Raw genomic sequence first — 18,035 nt, forward strand, 5'->3', positions numbered from 1 at the left:
TATCCGTGATGTACAATTGTGATGTTGAACTGCCACTTTGAATCTGTGGAAGAACGGCTCCATTAGCCAAAGAGTCGGTGAAATCGACTCTTCTCAAGAAAAATTAAGATTGGAAATGGTTCAACACACTATTGAACTTTTTAAAGATTTATTGCCCAATATCATTATATGGTCTAATCACATTGTTAAAAATTAAAGTTTAGAGATTAAATCTTAATTTTAAGTAGAATAGAGAGATCAAAACTAAAATTTTGTTATCGTTAGCGAGATCAAAATCAATATTTAATCATTATTTTATAATATTTAAAAAAACAACCTTAGTTATGTGATACATAAGGGAAATTAAATTTTGAGCATAGTATGAGGACCCAAACTCAAATTTGACCATTAATATATAATCTATTGAAATCAAAGCATTATCTTGTCTCTAGAAAAAAAAGGCTTAAAACTTACACTCGCAAGTAAGGAATGCCTGAGGCCTGGAACCTAAAATGGAAAGGAAAATAGCAGATAAACCAGTATGTATAAGTGTAGATTTTATAATCTGAACTACTAAACGAAAACGAGATAAGAAGGTTCAGGCCATATCCTCCTCCCCCTCCCCAAATTTCAATGATGAAAAAGAATCAGATAAGTGACGAGGGTTTACACTTGCAGTTGAGAGTAATGTTGATCAATTTTTTTTATATATATAATTTTCTTTGTGAAAATACAATAATTAAAAACATCCTAAAAATAGGAGACTCGAAATAATGATAGGATTAAAGCTGAATCAAAGTGGGCGTCTAGTATCAACACAATGGGCAAAGATGACTAGTTTCCAACCACTTAACGATGCAACCATCATGGTAACCATGACCGCAAGGCATCGAAGCAACTTCCTCGCCTTTCACAAACTCATCCAAGCAAATGACGCATTCATCCTCCCTCTTCGTCATTGAATCCCATTTAACCCTTTCCAAACCTTCAACCGGTGACCTACTTGCTGGCGTGAAGTTGATCGCAGCGTTCATCAATGATTTGTTAATCAACTCATCATCATAATCAATATCATCATCCTCAATCATGTTCACATCAAGAACTACTTTCACAACCACCTCATATTTATTACTTTAAGCCCAAGGTTCATTGGGTTGCTATTTGCATCCCTTGCAAAACTTAAAATAGAGGGAAAAATGGCGAACTCAATGAATTCTGGAGAAGCTCCCGAATTAAGAATCATGAAAAGAATGATGTCTCGATGATGTTGTTCGGATAAAAACATGTCTCGATCAAAAATTAGGGTTTGGTTAAAGATATCTACGGTGATTTCAGCGTTGAGAGATAAAATATAACAAAACTCTATCTTTATATTGAAAACATTATCACTGAATTCTTCTACGTTAGTCTCGTTTTCTTGCCTAATGTTGACGTTGTAATTGAAAGCCATGGCAGTGTTTTGAATTTTATTTTATTTATATGTTATGATATGATTTTGTAAGCAGAGAAATAATATATTTATAGATAGGAGTATTTTAGTTCTATTCTTATTAGGAATTCAAAAAAGAGGTAGAGTTGGAATTCAATAATATTTTGATATGCCTTTATTTTTTTAAATTATTATCATAATTCATGTGCTAAGCTATTTGTCCAAGCCCGAAGGCCTGTCAGAAATTTGGAAAGATTCAGATAAAAATATTAAACCTGGCAAATGAGTTTAGACAAAAAAAATTAAGCCCCTTTAATATATGAGTTAGACTCGGGTTCGAACATTTAAGATCCAAACTCAACACGACCTATTTTTAAATTTATAGTACTTTATATTATGTTATTTTTATATATTATATAATTTATAACACATAAAAAAATAAACCTAAACTGAAAACTGTTATCAAAATGATCTTTAAACGCCTTACACCGTTTGCGTTTTGCCTTATCTTCCTATATTTTGTACAGCCGTCAATGTTTTTACCCATCTGAGTTAGAACTGCTTTGATCTGATTGCTGAAAATATATTGTTTCTGGGATTTGGTGGGGGGATTCAATTCAAATGGTTCCTTATTCTGGAAAAAGCGATGAAATGGTGGCCTTGTTTTATAACATGAAAAACTGGCTTTAACGAAAAGACGATGTTTCATCCAGGGATATTCGAACCCAAAAAATGGAAAAGAAAAGAACCCCATACGAAATACGTGAATCGGTGTTATAAAATTGGAAATGTTTGAACGGTTTTTAGAACTTTTATTTATTTTTAATTAATTTTAACTTATTAATGATATAAAGATAAATTTTTTATATGAAAAAATTATCTTTAAAATGTTATATTAGAATTATTGATTATTTTACTTAGTTGAATAATTAAAAATTTTAAATTATGAAAAAAATAAATCCAAAAGCTCAAAATTAAAAACCAAAACAAACTAAATTATCATCAGCGATTCAAAATATCCAACCGAACAGAACAGAACACCCTTACTAAGGTTGATATTAATAATTTATGCCTATTACTTCTACGAAGAAAGCATGACATTTAAGATTAGGGAGCTTTACTTGTAACTTTATTAGACAGTGAAAACGGTCTGGATGAAGACTGATATTTATTCACCACGAATACACTGGATGATAAACAGAATATAGGGAAACAGGCTTCAATAACTGGGGAGGCCCCCTGATACACGGACTATACAACTTCATTCAGACAACGCTAAAAATAATTTTAACACAGTGTGTAAACAACAACAATATGGTGGTAACTAAGTCCGAATCAAATCTCAATACCAATTTCACATGCAAATGTTCCTAATGGAAAGATAAAGGACTTCCTGGGGAGTGTACCATAGAATGATACGAAAGTAGCACACCAAAATGCACAACAGTCGGTAACTTCGTTTTTAGCACCAAAATAGGAAATGAATGCAAAGGGGGAATGAACAAAATTACTTTTTAAAGCTACCGAATTGATACTGTTGGTGGTTGCCAAGGCTTGAGAATAGACCATCTTCATCAGTTGATGGTGTAGATGCGAACCCACTTTTACCAAGACCAGAGCCAGTTCCCATTGCTCTCCCCATATAAAATGAAGTTGGAGGTCCTTTCTCTCTTTCATCTACATCACTTAATCCGCAGACTATTCCGACATCTGCCAGTGAAACCTTCTTGGCTGCAAGGTTTCAAACGGCGAAGCAACAGTAAAAGAAAATTCAAAATAGACAAGCGCTTTATAAGCGAAAAATAGAGACTAGTATGGGACAACTTACGAGCAGATATGTTAAGATCAATTATTCCACGGCTCAGTGAATCAGCCCAAATTCCAGACTTCACCTGAAAAGCATCCTTCTTTTGAGGAGCTTTAGAGTCTTGTGATGACTTTGTACTTATTTTATTAAGGTTTCCATCATTCATGGGGTTTTGTTTTGGTTCTTCCAAAGCTGAATCAGAATGAGTTGTGAATGAACCAAAAATGTCAGATCCATCAAAATTGTTCAGCGGAACAGCAGCAAATGGATCAACAATGTTAGCATTTACTGGCTCAACGTTTGCTGCCATGGCTGGTTGCACAACTGGATCAGTGGTGGAAAAGAGGTCAACAGTTGGAGATGCTGCAGGAGTAATGGCAGGCTGAGAAGCGAATAAATCAACCTGTCCCTGCACAAATGAGAAAAAGAGAAGTGGATTTCAGCTCTTCATGGTTAAAAGATTTGCCCCAACTCCTTAATTAGTTAGTCAAAAACCTCTGATATCCACCTAATTAGTACACAAACATATATACACAGACACGTATACATACTCTGCATGCTCAAATAAAAGCTTTTCTAAGATTACACAATCTTAAGCAAACTGGTGTTTTTATCAGTGGAGATATTTTTTGCAATGAAGAGATGAAAGGACGTTGGTAGGTGGGAGCGTGGGGGGAAGAGGTGCATGTTAAGTTAATTGAAGGTAAGTTCTATCTGGTGTCTTCTTTATTTGGTTTTTTTAAAGACAGACTGATACCTTTATGTGTGGTTGCACAACTGGATCACTGCCAGCAAACAGGTCAACAGTTGGAGAGGCTGCAGGAGTAATGGCAGGCTGGGAAGCAAATAGATCAACTTGTTGCTGCACAAATGAGAAGGAGAAGAAACTGATGTCAGCTCCTCATAATTTAAAGGATATGCCTCGACTCCAATAACTAGTCCCAATACCTCTATGATATCCACTGAAAATCAGATAAATTCTAATATATGTGTGTTAATATTCTAAATGCTGAAATAAAAAGCTACAATTCAATTGGCAAAGCTACACTAATTCATTTTCATATATCCAAAAATCAATATAGAAGAAAAGGTTTGACCTGTGCCTGAGGACTTGATTCATGAGCCACCTTGGTCGGTGCTGACACAAAAGTTGCATCAGCAAATAGATCAACATCTGTTGAATCAGTACTCACAGCAGACTTTTCCATAGGGACTGATGCTGGTCCGTCAAAGAGGTCGTCAATCAAATTTGGTACGAACGGGTCCACTTGATTAGAACTTCCAGCTGCTGGTTCTGTCAATAGTAATCAACAATGCATTTATAAGACAGCGTCCTTTAAAAAAAACCTATTACTGAACAGGAAGAAGCATGCTTTCAACAAACCCTAGGCGTGTCAACAAAATGAACTAGCAAAAAAAGGATTTATAACATTTTAAAATTAAGCTTAAATGATAAAAGGAAAACCTCCGAAGCGTTCTCAACTTAAAAAATGAATATTTTTCTTACTGGAACTGGATGTTCCCCGGGGATCGAAGTCATCAAAGTCATCATCAAAATTATTTGAAGGGGTGCTGGTGCTTTGGCTATATTTATTGGAATCATTCAACTCTGAAGAGAATTTTTTCTTTGAATCCTTGCTGCAAACAAACATCACAATATAAAATTTTCTAGGTGGAGCAAAGAATGGTAAAAAATTGCAAAAATTGAATAGGTAAAATCAGTAAGAGTGCCGTGAAATTCCATAACCAAGGAAATATGAATCACAAAACAGGAACCATCATCTCAAATAAATGAATTAACAAATAACAATAGCAACATGATTCCTAGAACCAAATATATATATAGCAGTGCAGTGGGTTCAACTATGGAGTACATAACCAATAGGCCAAAGAACTTTTCCTCCAACTAAAGATAACAGTGTAAAGCCCAGTTAAACTCAGAAGAAAAAAATTACTACTAAATAATTTGTAACTAATAATGAACAGTGTAAGACGTAAACCTGCCATGATGTCTAGACTCCTTAGAGGAATTCCCTTGGATCTCACATGCAGTCCCTCGATGCGATTTGACGTAGGTATCTGTATCAAACTTTTCTTCCCCATATGGATCGCTTTCTTTATAACTGTCTCTATAGCTGTCACTTTCTCTTCTGCTACTTAGGCCTCCATACTTATCCCCACCACCATTGAAGCCGCCACTACTGTGCGAGGATGCACTGGACTTATAAGTTATGCCAGTAGATGACAGCCCAACGTACCTAAAAATAGTAACAGACACAGTTCAGTCAATGAAAATGACACAAGTATACAAGTACGCTTCCAAAAAGAAATTTACTTGTCACGGTTTGCAGCTGCTTTGTTCCTAGCTTCTTGTATCTTTTCTTTATTACTTAAAAGGCCCACTATAGTTTCTGCTTTCTTTCGGACATTGATTCCCATATCTTTCCCACTCGGCTCAACATATTCAAAACTTGTGAGGGACTGCAAATGCAAAACAAATAGGGGATTAGAGAAAGCTCCATAAAATGTGAGAAGGCAACTCAGAAAATAAAGGGGTTGAGGCCTTACAGAGATCTGGAAAGTGTGTTCTATTATGTCATCAACCGCACGTTCAGATCCGTGAGAAATCAGATATTCAATAACAGTCAATGCCTGTTCGAGAAATGGTTTTATATGTACAAAGGTATGAGAAGGTACATAAGCCAACAAGGTTTGGAAGTACATATGAATTCAAACTTATTAGATGATTAGTCAGAATACACATACCTTGTAAACATAACGCCAGTCTTTTCCAGTCTCACCCAATCTTGTCCAGAGCACATTCATAACCATCTGGAATTCAGAGCTACAAGATATAGTAGAACATCCAGTTAGCATAAAGCGATAGATATCTTGCAAACACCAATACCAGAGAAGATGTGCAAACAGAATGTTAAAAGAAAACCAAGTGCAAAAGTTGATAATTACAATTTCTTTGTGGCCTGTGCTATTTCTGCCAATGCAGTCCCATGAGGACCCCATGGTTCATTATCTGTAGCATCCAGTACCTGCATTCATTTTCACAAAATATGTAAACAGATCGAGTACTTCAAATGCAAACTAAAGTATTACCAGAAAACTAAACTTTTTATCATACATACTGCAACACAGTTTTAATGTTTCCTGCCAAGTTCTGAACTAATCACTCAATTATATAGATTTAAAAGTAAGATAAAACCACAAGTAATTCTAGATCTGGTGCAATATCATACACCTTGACCATTTCTATGATCAAAAGCAAAGTGTGGGAGATCAAAAACATTGGATACGGAATACAACGGGCAATTCATTTTGTGCCACTAATAACACCCAAACTTAATGAAAGAATTCCTGCGTAAACAACTTATAAACCAAAAGGTCAAGTGGAATACTAACACAAGTTCGGTATCATATCGTTCAGCTTAATCAAAAGCAAAATCCTAGCAAGTAACAAGTGACTTTCAACCTCAGCTTCCAATAATATCATAAACCTAAGTTTCAAAGACAAATCCGATTCTTTCAGTAAATATATTCTGATTTCCTACCAACGTTTCTATTTCAAACTCAACCAGTCTTTACATTATAATCCAATTTATAATCCTAATCTTCCCTTCTTCTTTTTTTTTTTTTAAAAGGAACAAATTAAATGGATCTAATAACAACTGATTAAATCTTAAGCATATTTCTCCAGGCAACAAGCATACGAGAATCATTAAACTGCAATTGATCTCACCTTCTGCTCGATCTCCGGAACCTTCAATACCTTTAGATTAACCTCCCTCTTTCTGAAATAACAAAAGAGAAAAAATGAAATCAACAAATCCTCCATGAAGAACAGTAATAAATCAAATTTTGATTCGAGATTCCGAGCAACGAAGGTTAGAGCGTACATTTCGCGAACCGTCTGATCAAAGACCTTCATGAAATCCATCACGGATCTAACCAAAGAAAAAGTCTATCAATGAAAATGTAAGATGGAATCAGCAAGACGCAGATCTGATAGAATTTAAGAGGCGGAATGTTAGATCTTAAACTCTTTTGTAGAGCCGACGGATTTTACACAGCTCGTGCTTTCTGAGATTATATGAAGATAGTTCAGGAGTAAACAATATCTCTTTCTTTTCTTTTCTTTTCTTTTCCTTTTTTTTGCTCTTCGATAGTTTTAACCTTTTCAACCACTAAGACCTCCAATTCTGTTTAAACTTGCGAAGTGACAAAATTCTTTAATATTATAGTCTTAACATTCAATCCGATAGTTTTCCTCAACTCCTTGATTTTTATTTTTTATTTTACATTTTATTTTGATTTTAATCAATAACATAACTTTTTAATATTTAATATTTTACAATCTCATTGCATAAAAATTATAAATTTTTATTTAAAAATAAATGAATATAAAACCATAATTTTCTCAAATGTTAATTTGGGTTAATGACTCACTTTTATTTGTACTAATGTGAGACTAAACTTTTAATTTTCCTTAACATAATTCACAATTTGCTTACTTTGAACATCAATTATCACTCAACTATTTTGAGCATACGATATAATGTTATAAAGGTTTAGCGGAGTAGAATATAAAATCACAAATTTATGATTCAAATATTCACTTTTACTAATCGAGAATATGCCTCAAAGCTTCCAATACACCCCTTATGATGTGCCCCTCATTGGATCCACCTATTTGTAATCATCCCGTACAATCTTAATGACAAATATGTCAAAGCAAGACAACCTATAACATTGGCAATACCGCATGGTACACACCATGGTGATAACTAACCTATAACAATATTGATGCTTAGCTAACCCTTCAGTCATGCTATACATCATACAAACCACCACATGACACTATAAGATGAAGGACACTCCATTATATAGGCCTATGTGCACAAAGGGATGTGGATCCTCCTCTTTTCCTTTCATGACTATCATCATCTCATTTTCTTACTTTCTCTCCACTGCTATCCACCTTACTTGGATGAATCGATACTCTTTCATTCATCGCTATATCTTTTTTTATGGTAATGAATATCAACAAAAATTGTCAAATTTAAAGACTAAATTTTACTTTTCAACTTTAACTTTTTAATATACTCAATATATTTTAAAGAAGTAATTAATTCAAAATAAACATAATTACAATATTCAATAATGAACGTTAGAAGTTCACCTCTAATTAACAAAATCCAAAAGTTCACCCTTAAAGAACAAGAACATGATCCCTTTAAACCAAAGACAAAGGGGTTCAAACCATTCGTAATTAATACAGATCAAATAGAAAAGAGGCTTGAGTCTTGACCTAACATCATGTTGGCATCAGAACCACATATTAGCTTAGCCAAAATAAGGACACACGTTATATTTTTAAGTGATAAAATATCATTCTAATAATAGCGATAGCAACTACAATGAGAACTTTTAAAATGAGAATCAGGTCAAAATGATCTTAGCCATTAGATCAAAATAAATTGTTCTAAACTTTAGATTTTGCATTTATCTTACCGTACTAAAATAAAGCCAACAACATCCAATTTTCCCTTCTTCTTTTTTTTCACCATGTAATTAAAGTATTACAGTTTCAAATCTAGATTTTTTTTTTAGAAAAACATTGAAATGAAAAGCAAAAGATTACGATTGTTAAAATTAATTAATTCGGGTTTTAGATAATTGTTTTTCTTGATTAAAAAGTGTGGTTAAGCATTTCATTCAAAAAAAATATTGATATTTTTTTCCGATCATAATTTTAAATTTCATCAAGAACAATAACATATTTAAATTAAAATGTGAAATTTAAAACTTAAAAGTTTTCAACATCTCCTTTTACCGATCATAATTTTAAATATCATACGAAATATTTTTAGTACTAGATCATTGATTAATTTGGATACTACAATAATCAACTTGATAATATACAAAATGATCAATTGGGTCTTAGCTGGACATTGTTATCAATACAAAAAGACTTAAATTTGAATATGCTAAAATATATTATCTTTCTATTTACGGATTAGAGAAAAGCTACGAGTAGTTCTGAATATTATATAAAGAAAATAAATATAATCAAAACTCATAATAAAATTATTTTAAAAAGTTTTAGAAAACGGAACGTTCACCTCCAACCATGCTACAAAATAATCTGCCCTTGTGTATAAATAAAATAAAAACCTGCATTTCATATTGAAGCAAAGAGCCCAAAAGATACTCTCTTCGTTAATGGATTTGCCTTATTGGACCACGTATATCACATATCATTTGTACATATATCAAATAAGAATACTTTTTGTTTTTCCTCTTTATTTTAGCTCTCTTCAATTAAGAAGCCATATTCATCTTGTAGATGGAATTATAATTGACAAAAGCTCATGAACCCAATGGGCCAACCTCATGGTTGGGGAAATACATATGGATCAATGCCTTCAAATCCACTTTTTGTAAGCAACATTGGGAAACTTTTAGGTTAAATTCTAGTTTTGGTTGATTTATTATGCTTATATTTAAAATTTAATCTTTTTATATATTTTTTGAAACATTCCTTATGACTTAATTTGATATTATTTATTTCATTTATTTATATAATATCATTAATTAATTCAAACAATTAGCACAATTAACTATTTTGATTATAATGTTGACAATATTTTTCTCTCACAACACCTTTTCTAACAAAAAGAATTTATGTCAATACGAGGAGTTGGAAGGAATGAATTTTAATCAACATCAACATATTAATCAAAATAATTAGCAGTGTTAATTATTTGTACTAACAAATGATATTATAAAGTAAAAAGATTAAATTATGTCAAATTAAAATACAAAAATTAAATCTCAATTTTAAATATGGTAAAAAAACACCAAACTCTTGACTAAAATTTTATGCTCTTTTTGGTGGGAAAATTTGTATGTATAAATTTCTAAATAGCGAAAAAAAAGAGAGTGAACTAATAAATTAATGTAAATTTATTTTTCTAGAGAGGTAAATTATTAATGCATATAATCTTGTTTATATTATAGTTTAAATTTTTTAAAAATCATTTTAAATGATTTATACCACTTAACTTACTACATTAAATTCAATTAAAAATATTATTTAATAGACTAATAACATAAAAATAAGATAGATATACGTAAAATTGATAATCCATACAAATCTGTAACATTTTTCAGACATAATTATAATATAAAAACACAAAAATGTTTACGTAAAACTTAGAATTTATGATGTGACGGAGGCTGGGAACCATGAGACAGATGGTACCAAGGAGAGTTGTTTGTAGTCCATGAAAAAGGAGAGCTTGGTCCCCCATGAGGGCTGCTTGTCCCTGTGATTGAAACTTTGGTTTTGCTACACCACCTCAACAGCACAGACAGAACTGTGTGGACCTTTCTAGATAAGGTTCGGTATTCGCTCTTCAATACCTCTTTAATGGATAGACAACGACCTCAATTCTCAATATATAATTTAATCTTAAATTCATTCAAACTGTTGAACTGCCTCGATTGTGTTGAGTGAAATGATATATTAACAAATTCAATATTATATTTTTAGAGTATTCGTGTCAATTATAGTTTCAAAAGTTTCGAATTTTGTTTTTGAAGAAATCACAATGTTAATATAACCTTACAAATCAACAAGAAAAGAAAAAGACTTAAGTATTTTGTTTATAGCTTCTTCATTGGGTACAAATTCTTATATATTCCAAAATTGATCATCAATGTAATTTTTTAAATATTAAATTAAATAATTAAAAAATTTTGTGAAATAGATTATGAGTAACATAAACACAAAGAGGCTGATTTAGGAAGCTTTCCGTATAAAATTTTGTTAGCAATATACTTATAGAAACGTGAGAATGTGAAACATCTCTATAAAAAATTTAATTAAAATTTACTTAACTGAAGTCTAAAATAACTCCAATTATTGTACTATATATAAGAAGAAGCCAAAGCTATCGACGTCAACAGTGTGACTAGCAACAATATTAACCGAACACAAATCCAATATCGTTGCATGGAATGTGCAGATATGAAATTTATAATATTACATAGATTGAGTGGAACCAAATAGTGGCATAATTGACAATCTATAAGTAATAACAACAAAGTCCTTTTGTTCCTTGAAAGGGACTCAAGGTCCCCTACTAAGGTTCATTGTCTTTTTGTTCAAGTAAACCTATTTCAAACACAAGGGGCTGGAGTTATTGGATAAATTTAGGTTTGGGGATATAATAATAGAGGCTTTGCGAACCGTGAGCTTTGCAAAAACACGAAAGATTAGATGTGTGATTAAGCTTACATCTCATTATGATGATAGTAAAATATTTAGCATTCAATAAAATTCGGTGAATTTACAAATTTTAAAGTGTAATAGATAATAGGTTTTATTTACCATCTAGCTCCTAAACTATAATTTTTTTTTTTTGCTTTGATATTTATTTCTTTTAACTATTATTAAACTTTAACTTCGTTCACTTAATTAACCTTTGAAATTAACTCAGTTTTCTTAAAAATATATATATGCCTAAATTTGTTTGGTTAAATGCTTAAATTAGGATTTAATATTATAGGAGTTATTTCAATAAAGATTAAACTTTTCAAAATGATCATATAATATCTTAATGTTTATAAAAATGCTTAAATAAAGGCTTTTTATACATTTAAATTTAATTTGTGGCAAAAATTAAATGTTATTGTGTTTAGAATAAAACACATAACAACTTAATCAAATATGGTTCAATAAGAAAGTAATAAAAATATACTTCATATATGACAATTGAAAAATATTTATTTGCACACTTTAAAAATAATAATTATTTATTTAATTATTTAAAAAGATTTAAGTTTCATTTGAGTAGTTTTATAATATTAAACTTATTATATAATTATTTCGAAATGTTAAATCATTATGTGAGTAACACTTACAAAATTAAAACCAATTTCAACATTTAGCTAATTTATGTAATATTGAATACCGATAATTTAGTCCACCTTTTAGTCGCACTTTGAAGATATCGCTGGTTATGAATTCTGATTATCTACGAACAAAAACAACACTATACAATAGTTTCGGAGGGCACGCCAGAACAAAATCTACCCCTGCACATGCACTGCTACCAATTTCCTTCTTTCTTTTCGCATAATGCTAGCACTTTAATGCCTCGTTTCCTTCCACGTTCTGAACAAAAAAAAAGGAACCGAACTAATAATCTAGGAACTCTCATCCACTGTGCGAGCCTTTTTAGTTAGTGATGTTATAACTTAATATTTAAGTAAATTGCATAGTTTCACTTAAAATTTTATAAATATTTATTTTGGATACTAGAAAATAAGAATTCTTTTTAGACTATTTTTAAAAATTATTTTCATTTCAAATACTACTTTTTAAAATATTTTCATTTTAACTATTTATTATTAATATATTGTACACTCATTTTAATTATTAAACTTTAATAAATTGTCATTTTCATCATATAATTAGAGGTTACTACGATGGAACCCGAAGCTTAAAAACCAGTCCGCGGAAATGTTATAACGGGACCCCCAGCAAGACGGATAGTGCTTGCTGTCTCTCCGATTGAACTTCTAGATCATAATTACTTTAAATTTATAATTAATCATAATTACAAGTGGCTCCCTGTTTTCCTTTTTTTTAATAAACATAATTACAAGTGGCTCATAAGAGATAAACTAAAAAAATTAATGAGCAGATAAGGACTGGCTTCTATTTATCAATCCAAAAGAGTCCACGTCACAATTCAATTACTAGGTAAATTACGTATATTTTTTTTCCCGAAATCGGAAGTCCAATGTTAACAGCGATGGTTAATCTTTTAGCTGTAGGTGTTTTTCAAATAAATAAATGATTAATTATGAAATATATTTCATTTTAATGGTAAGTCTTAAACCCCGATTTCATGATTTATAAAATTTTTATATGTATATATGTTATTATAATCATTATTTATATGTATTTGTTGCCTAAATCACTTGTCAATCACATTTATATAAGGATGCATTATCAATTACGGTGGAAAAGCATTTTTAGGTTAATAATGTTTTTTCACAGTAAAAGTAATAAAAAAATTTAGTTGTTATAATCAAAGTGCCTTTAAAATGTGTTTCTATTCGAGCACAAAAGTTAATTTAGACGTATTTTTTTACACGTAGCATATTTATCTTATCAACACGTGGTAACACAATTTCTATATGTAATTTTTTAAATTAATACAAATTATAATCTAAAATTATAATCTAAATTAAATTAAATATATTTAGAAAATCAAGCAAACTTCTATAAAAGTTTTTAAGAGAATTTTTAATATTTTCGTATTATATTAAAATGTGAGAATTGAATGTAAATGGATATAATAATAAGTTCATCTAAATTGTTTTTAGGGCTTAATGATAAATTTAGTCACTAATGTTTGCATGTTTTGTTAAAGTGGCTCTAATTGTATTGTTGAGTTTTTTTTTTTACCATCAATCTTTATTCTTTTTTCCAAGCTGCTTTTTCTAACAGATTCAATGAATAAATTCAATGTTTCAATTTTTCTTTTCTTTCAAAAGGTTTAAATCTTTCGAATGTTTGTTTACTTAGTTAACTTTTTTTTAGATAACTAGGTTTATTTTCTTTAAATTAAGAGTTATTTTTTAATTCAACATATTATTTATTTATTTTATTATTTTTCACACATAATTATTTTATTTAGGTTATCTAAGTAATAAATTACACATCATTAAAAATATTTCACATATGAAATTTCACATCATCCCCGTTAATTTTTTTTAATAGTACATTCATTAAATCTATTAGAAAAAGCAGATTGAAGGAAAAAAAAGCCAAAGGTTGATAGTAAAAAAAAAGAACTCAAAAATACAATTAGAGTCGTTTTGACAAAACATGTAAACATTAGTGGTCAAATTTGTCATTAAGCCTTGTTTTTAAATCATAACCTATGAAATAATGACATTAAAGTTACACAATGACAAAACCCATAATCCTTTTAAACAAATATATATTTTTTAATTTTAAAATTTTAATACTTAAATCTTTTAATTTAATTTAAATATTGTTATTTAAACTATTAATTCAAAATAATCTAAATATACTAATAAATTTGAGGGAATTTTATAATAATAACTAAAAAGAGAATTATAAATTTAAACTTTATTAGATAAATAAAATCATCATGTAATGACCTGAAATTCACGGGCACTAGAAAAGTGAGTTATAGGGCCTCCGTCTTAGTGAAATAAGTTCGAAAATAATTATTAAAAATATTTATGAGCCTAGTGGTGTGTCTAATTAGGATCTAATTAAGTGAATTTAGCTTAATTTAGAGTAAGTAATAAAAAGGATTAAGTTGAATAAAGGATAAAAGTTTAATTATAAAGCAATAGAAAATAAAAAGGATTAAAATGGCAATTAAGCCATTGACTACAAATGAGGTGGCATATTGGTGAAATAAAATCAAAGATTTTTTTTAGGTTTTATATATTATAATGATTATTATTATGGTTTTATATTAAATTGTTATGATTATTTAATTGATAATATATTATAAATAAATTAAATAGAAGACAATTGTATGGTAATAAAATATACATGTGTAAGAATTGTATGGGTACATTTGTAATTTAAATATTTAATTTCTTATAATTTAAGTATAAAGATATTTGTTAATTAAATAATTAAATTATAAGATTTTTGGTATGAAAAACAAATTAAATAATGACATTTGTAATAATATGAATATATAAATTTGTATTATAATTATGTATTTACTTAAATTTTAAGTTAAAGATATTTATTAATTAAATATTAATATTATAAGATTTTTATTTGTTAAATAAATAAAAGAAAGACAAATGGATGGTAATAATAGTGTACAAATGTACAAAGATACATGTATACAACTGTGTTAATTATATTGTTATTAAATTAATAATAATATATATTAGTTAAATGATAAAATAAATAAGTAAAATAAATGAAATAATAAAAGAATAAAAAGAAAGACAAAAGAAACAAAGAAGAAACAGAACAGAAGCATTTCGAAACAGGGAAAGAAAAAGAAAGAAAGAAAAGGGAAAGGAAAAACTAGGGTTTTAAGGTTTGAAGCTTTAAAAGGTAAGTCAATTAAGTCTTTTTCTCTTAATTTTGATGTTTTAGGAGCTTTGAAACAAGATTTTGATGAAATTAAGTTGATAGTTCAAGAGTTCATATGTTTCCAAGTAGGGTTCATGTTGGAAAAATTATGGAATTAGGGATTTAATTGAATGGATTCCAAGTTAGAATTGATTAAGGGATTAAATTGTAAACTAGGCTATAAGTTTTATGTTGTAGGGACTAAATTGAAGAAATTTCGAAATTAGGAAAATATGCTGGAAATTTTATAGTTAAATATAAGTTTAGACAAATTTTGAATAGAAAAATAGAGTGAATTGGATTAAAAAAATAATTAAGTTTAGTTAGGATTAAATTGGGAATAAGGTAGGAGTTGTTTAGAAATTTAATTATTTATTATAATTAGTGCTGTAAATAATAATGTAAATTACTATTATTTTCGTAGCCAACAAAGAACCGGAAGCATCAGCATCGAAAGGAAATGAGAAAGTCATCGAGGACTAAAACGGGAGAATTACGGTGTGTATTACTATAATTCAAATTTTAATTATTATTGATTGTTGAAATTTTAATTGTCATGTATGGTAAGTAAGGCTTGAGGTAAGTATGTGATTATTTGAAAAGTGTATTGATTGAAAATTAAATAAATGGTGACAATTGTATGGTGTTGATGGTATACACTTGTGTGAAAATTAATTTGTATATGAATTAAGATAATAGATATTTGAATTGAATGAGTATTGAAAATTTTTGTGTAAATTAAATTGAAATTAGAAAAAGTAAAATAATACCCTATTAACTTGTCGGACTAGATTCGATACAAATGGCATGCCATTGGATTTGTGATGTGATGAAGAGATTGTAGTTCGGCCGAGAAGATGTTTCTGTTATTATATACTTCGGTTTATCCGAATAGGCATTTAATGCCTTATTGGTGTGTTTGGGAGGATATATTATACCGGTGTGTTATGGAGGATTTACAATATTCCGGGTGTGTTTGGGTTGGACATTCTGGTGTGTTTGGATGGAATCCGCGTATCTGTCATAGTCCGAGCTTTGTTAATAGGGTAAATAATTGAAATGAAATTTTGAAAATGAGATTATTTGTTTTAGTACTATTGGAAAGTACGAGAAAGAATGTATGAACTAAATTATGAATTGAGTTAGTATGAGAAAAATAAATTATGAATTTAAGATTTATGAAGTAAAATAATTTTATATAAAAGTAGTTTAAATAATTATAAAATTTATGGTTGATGTTTGTAATTTATTAATGTTAAATAGTCTTGATTTATAGTAATACCACTGAGTATATCCATACTCAGCGTACGGTTGTTTCCGTGCGCAGGTTAGTAAAAGTCAAGTGTCCCAGCTCAGCACCCAGAACAATCCCGACTCCAACACAAACTTGGTGATATATATTTTTCTTTTGGGTAAAGGTGGCATGTACATAGGTGTTATTTAGTCACTTGAATATGTATATTACTTTGGGTAGTGAAGGATGAATTATAAAATTTAGATGGTTAAATGAAATGGTAGGGAAAGTACATGATATTTTGATACATGAACATTAAGTTGTTAAATGAATGAAGTTTTTAATCAATTTTGAATGATGCTATGATAGTTATTAAATTAAAATTTTGTTAATAATATAAATATTAGTATATGAATGTGAAATATTGGTGTTGGTTGTTTTGGTTTGAATTTGCAGGAGGTTTAGGTAAAAATAAGCAGAAATGCTGCCGAAATTTTTATAAAAAAAAATTGGAATACTCGAACAAGTCCCGTTCTACTTTTAATACGTGTTTGAACTTCGAGAGTTCAAGATAGGGACTTAATTATTATATTATACTATGAAAGTTATATTAATTGTAAATTATTCGTAAGTTGTCTAATATGTCCGGTAATACCTCATAACCTCGTTCCGGCGACGGTTTGGGGTTAGGGGGTGTTACACATCATCTATATTTCTGATAATGTTTTTAAAATAGTTAACTAAATTTAAATTATTTTCTAGATTTACTTCAAATGAGTATTTAGATAATACTATGATAATTATCACATGTAAGATTTTGAATTTATATAATAATATAATAATTATACAGTTTATTTAATTAAAAGATCCTATTGATTGAGTGTTAGCTCTGTTTGCATCGATATTGTTATCAGTGAAGAGGATGTGAGTTTGAATGTGCTGAAGTACAATGTCCTATTATTTAAAGGTTATGGAGGGGCAATGAATAGTTTTAGATTTTATATAAAAAAACCTTAAATATTTATTTTTTAAAAATTCAAATTAAATAAATAACATCATAATATAGTGATACATCATCACATTTTTTTTTTTTTTGAATTTAGATAACTAAAATAATAATTATTAATTATTATGTTCTTATAAAATAACATATCTTATTAAAATTATTTTAATAATATAAATTTCTAAGGGCAACTGAAAAAAAAATTAAAAATTAAAAATAGATAATCACTTTTTATTCCCCTATCTCCTACAATTGTTATATATATTTTAAAAACATGTACCTCTTACGGCATAAATCCAGATTAATTTTATAACATTTAATAATAAATCGTTTATAAAACACTACTATATATCGACGTTGAAATAACATTTTTAAAATTTTATTTATCAAGTTAGACATTGACGATGTTAAAGGGGA

General features: G+C 29.3%; 1 protein-coding gene across 1 annotated transcript; it reads right to left on the reverse strand.

The window, feature by feature from the left end:
• Positions 1–2,559: 2,559 nt before the first annotated feature.
• LOC107959489 (clathrin interactor EPSIN 1) lies at positions 2,560–7,479 on the reverse strand. Its single transcript, XM_016895560.2, has 12 exons — positions 7,124–7,479; positions 6,967–7,018; positions 6,183–6,262; positions 5,982–6,060; positions 5,784–5,867; positions 5,551–5,696; positions 5,216–5,473; positions 4,723–4,853; positions 4,313–4,509; positions 3,973–4,077; positions 3,237–3,624; positions 2,560–3,139 (listed from the first exon to the last, which is right to left on the reverse strand). The coding sequence occupies exons 1-12, from the start codon at positions 7,162–7,164 to the stop codon at positions 2,916–2,918; spliced, it is 1,785 nt and encodes a 594-aa protein (XP_016751049.2). The 5' UTR covers positions 7,165–7,479; the 3' UTR covers positions 2,560–2,915.
• Positions 7,480–18,035: the final 10,556 nt, after the last annotated feature.

The sequence above is a fragment of the Gossypium hirsutum genome, chromosome A05 (assembly GCF_007990345.1).
Source record: "Gossypium hirsutum isolate 1008001.06 chromosome A05, Gossypium_hirsutum_v2.1, whole genome shotgun sequence".
NCBI classification, from domain to species: Eukaryota; Viridiplantae; Streptophyta; class Magnoliopsida; order Malvales; family Malvaceae; genus Gossypium; species Gossypium hirsutum.